Source organism: Neopelma chrysocephalum, unplaced genomic scaffold (genome assembly GCF_003984885.1).
Source record: "Neopelma chrysocephalum unplaced genomic scaffold, ASM398488v2 Primary Assembly neopelma1_129, whole genome shotgun sequence".
Classification (NCBI taxonomy): Eukaryota; Metazoa; Chordata; class Aves; order Passeriformes; family Pipridae; genus Neopelma; species Neopelma chrysocephalum.
In genome coordinates this window covers 331764-335944 of record NW_020897791.1, presented here as the reverse complement: position 1 = coordinate 335944, position 4181 = coordinate 331764, and the positions used below count along the sequence as shown (strand labels likewise).

Below are 4181 nucleotides of genomic sequence, written 5' to 3'. Positions count from 1 at the left end.
GAATTTTTAAGGAATTTTTAAGGAATTTTTAAGGAATTTTTAAGGAAATGAGCCAAGCTCAAAGATCCCAGGCCAAAGCCACTGGCCCTGATCCACACTGCACACGAGTGGATCTCCAACAACTTCAGAGGTCACAGAGAAGGTTCAAACACTGCCAGGGATCCTCCTCAGAGATCCAGAAACTCTCTGACAGCCCCATGGATGTCCCAGCAGTGCCCTCTGGTGTCTCCAGACACCTCATTCCCCAAAAATGGCCTTTTTTCCTACTGGAAAAAAGGCATAGGAAGGCCCAGGGATGGAGCTGAGGAGCACCAAGACCCCCAGGGAATGTGGTCCCCTCCCATCTCCAGCACCCCTTGGCCAAGCTCCAAGTTGCTTCCTCGCCTGGATCCACCAGAAATGAGTTCAGGGATGAAGGTGAGAGCAGGGAGAAGACATTCCAGCAGAAATGGGAGGAAAATAAGGACAGCAGAGTTCTGTATCTGTCCTGAATCAGCCCCTCGGTGACATCGAGTTGCTGTAAGTGATCCTTGGTGACCTTGGGGACACTAGGAGCCACCAGCAGGAGCTCAGAGCACCTCAACCAAAGCCTTCCAGATTTTGTGGGGCTACGGGACAGGAAAATCCTGGTTTTCCAGCCAGGATGAGCTTCAACTCATCCTTAAAACTCAACCCCAAAACACACCTTAACGAGGAAAAAACGATTCCTGAGGGAAAAAATGACCACCAGGATCAACTCCTTAATAACCCCAGAACTCCTTCCACCTCCAGCTCCAACTAAGACCTGCAGGCTTTATCCCATGGGATATTCCTATTCCATACAGGAGGAGGCACCAGTTGTTTTTCCAGGGAAGAGTCAAGCCCGGGTGCCATCCCAGGGCGGACGTACCGGCGTAATAAAAGCGAACGTCTTCAGGAAGGGGCTCGTAAAGGGGGGCAAAGTAGGGGCCCTTGTGCTCCAACTGCGTCCACTTGACTCCATCTTCCTTCTTTTCCTCTTCCCACCTGGGAGAAGACACAAAGGGGGGACCCATGAGAACATCCCAAACCCCGGGGTGAAGTTCCAGACCCCAAGTTGGCCCAAATTCCAGGTGAAATCCTGTTTTCTTCGCTCCCCTGCCTTGGTTTTCCCGTTGTTTGAGACAACGGAAGCCACGAGGGAATCCAGGGAAAGATGTTTTGAGGAAGGGGGTGGTGATATTGGAGGGATTCAGGAGAGGGAAGGGACCTTAAGGATCATCTCATTCCATGGGAAGAGACACCTTCCGCTATCCCAGGTCGCTCCAAGCCCCATCCAATCCATCCTGAACAATTCCAGGGATGGGGCAGCCACGGCTTCCTCTGGAAAACCTGTGGCTGTTCCTCGGGATCATTCAGAACTTTGATTTTATGCAAATAAGATTTGAACACATCTCCCCCCTCAGCCAGAAAAAACAGGATTTTCAAGTCCCCTTTTCCAAGTCTCAGCTGGAGCTTCAAAATCAATCAATTAATTAATCAATCAATCAAATTTAAAAGTTAAAAAGTGTCAAAATAACCTGAAAAAAAAAATCAGAAAAGCATGAAAAGGGGGGAAAAAAACAGCTCAGGGGTAAAAGAAGAGGGTTGGTGACAGCACAGGATGAGGCACTGGCCCTTTAATTCCAGCAGCTCCAAGGGAAAAAAAAGCCAGGGATTGCTGGGAAAACCCAGGCCGAGAGAGAGAAATTCCTGTTTCTTCCTCGGAAGTGGCCCCAGAAGCATTTGGGATTTTTTTCTCCTTCCCCCTGGAAACGTGGAGGAATGAATGGGTTGTAGGAAAAGGTGGATTTTGTCAGGAAAACACAGGGAATAAAAGGATATTAAGGAAAAAACAACAAGCTACAGGAATTTGGGATGGGAAATAAATGGGGAATAAATCCAGTGTGGGAAAAGGTGGATCTTCCCACAAAAATAGAGGGAAAATACAAGATACTAAGGAAAAAAATCCATGAGCTACAGGAATTTTGCTGGGAAATGTGGAGGAATAAATTCAGTGTGGGAAAAGGTGGATTTTGCCAGAAAAACACAGGGAAAATAAAAATATTAAGGAAAAATCAACAACCTGCAGAAATTTGGGATGGGAAATGTAGAGGAATAAATCCAGTGTGGCAAAAGGTGCATTTTGGAAGAAAAACACAAAGGGGAAAAAAGGATATTAAGGAAAAAAAAAAAGCAGTGAGCTACAGGAATTTTAGATGGGAAATGTAGAGGAATAAATCCATTGTAGGAAAAGGTGGATTTTCCCACAAAACCACAGGGAATAAAAGGATATTAAAGAAAAAACAATGAGCTACAGGAATTTTGCTGGGAAACATGGAAGGATAAATCCATTGTGGCAAAAGGTGGATTTTGCCAGAAAAACAGAGGGAAAAAAAGGATATTAAGGAAAAAACAATGAGCTACAGGAATTCCATGTCCTTCACAACGATTTCCTATAAAAAAATCTGCCTGGATTATCCCAAACGTGTTGGGGAAAAAGGGGAAAAGAAATACAGACCCTCCAAAAGTCCCTGATAAAGGTTCTGCTCTCTTGGAAGATTTTTAATATATTTTACTTTTATTTTCTATATTATTATTTATTTTTATTTTCAATATTTTATATAGATTGTTCATATATTTTTCTATATTACTATAATATGTAATATTATAATATATATTAAACATATTTATATATAATATATAATTATTTTATACTATATGTATAAAAATATAATTATAAACTATATACCAATATTCTATTTTATATTATATATTACTTACATTGTATAAATATTAAATAATATAAATATTAAATATTTTATATAATAGTTTACATTAATATTTAATAACATTATCTATTATATGCAAACATAATTATATTTATATTTTTATTTTTATATATTTACCTTTATTTTTATTTAATTATTATATATTTCTATTTTAATATTTGTATCTTTATATTTATTTATTATTATACATTTATTATTTATTTTACATTTATCTTTATGGTCATTATTTTATATTTCTTTTTACTTATTTATTATTTATTTTATATTTTTACATTTATATCAAATAATACAAATATTAAATATGTAAACATTAATATAAAATATTACACATAACATATCTACTAAGTACAGATATAAATATAATTATGGTTCTATTTATATTTATTTTTATGTATTTATTGTTATATATTATTTATTTTATATTTGTATGTTTCTTTTTACTTATTTATTATATATTTATTTTTTTAGTATTTTATATTTACATTTATTTACTATTTATTTTATATTTTGTATTTATACTTTATTATTTAGTTATTTTATATTTGTATCTTTATATTTCTTTTTATTTATTATTTATTTATTTTATTTTTTCTATTTCTATTTTTATATATTATATATATATAACATTTGTATTTTATTATATAATTTGGGTAAATTATCTCCTTGCACCGACTCCAAGCATCTCCCTTCCCTGGCTGGACACCAGGAAAGGCATTTCTGGAGAAATAACTATTAAATATATTGTTATAAGGATAAAACCAACTATTAAATAAATACCTTAAATAATAAATTATAAAGAAATATCTTCAATTACGCAGACACTGTTGTGTTGTCTCTCTCAGCCCCTTCGTCCTGCCAAGAGTGACGAGTTCAGGGCTTCAGAAAATCCAGCGAAAGAGTTAAAAACTGGGACCAAAATTCAATTTTCACACTTTTGCCCTTAGAAATAAAACTCAACATTCAATTTTCAGTTTTACCCCAAGAAATAAAACTCAAAATGCAATTTTCAGTTTTACGCAAAAAAATAAAACTCAAAATTCAATTTCCACACTTTTACTCCAAGAAATAAAACTATTCAATTTTCAGTTTTACCCAAAGAAATAAAACTATAATTGAATTTTCACACTTTTGCCCTTAGAAAGAAAACTAAAAATTCAATTTTCAGTTTTCCCCCAAGAAATAGAACCAAAAATTCAATTTTCAGTTTTACCCTAAGAAATACAAGTCAAAATTCCATTTCCACAATTTTGCCTTAAGAAAAAAACCTCAAAATTCAATTTTCAATTTTACCCAAAGAAATAAAACCAAAAATTCAATTTTCACACTTTCACCCTAAAAAATAAACCTCAAAAATTCCATTTCCACACTTTTACCCAAAGAACTCAACCCAAA

At 35.3% G+C, this 4181-nt stretch overlaps 2 protein-coding genes across 5 annotated transcripts in view; both read right to left on the bottom strand.

Annotated features, from left to right (window-relative positions):
- TOP1MT (DNA topoisomerase I mitochondrial) overlaps nt 1-1002 on the bottom strand; it is a 13360-nt gene extending 12358 nt beyond the window's left edge. The window contains exon 1 of one of the 4 annotated variants that reach the window (XM_027698573.1): nt 890-1002. The gene's annotated coding sequence lies outside the window, so the exon portion shown is untranslated. Of the gene's footprint in view, nt 1-150; nt 344-384; nt 604-889 lie in introns of those variants that run through there. The other 3 variants (XM_027698580.1, XM_027698574.1, XM_027698575.1) reach the window with 3 other exon arrangements.
- The window catches only part of LOC113974978 (DNA topoisomerase 1-like), a 10429-nt gene that overhangs the window by 98 nt on the left and 6150 nt on the right, over nt 1-4181 (bottom strand). The window contains exons 9-10 of the mRNA XM_027698581.1: nt 3604-3641; nt 890-1005 (exon numbers count right to left, since the gene is read on the bottom strand). Coding sequence (XP_027554382.1) covers nt 890-1005; nt 3604-3641 — 154 coding nt within the window. The remainder of the gene's footprint in view (nt 1-889; nt 1006-3603; nt 3642-4181) is intronic.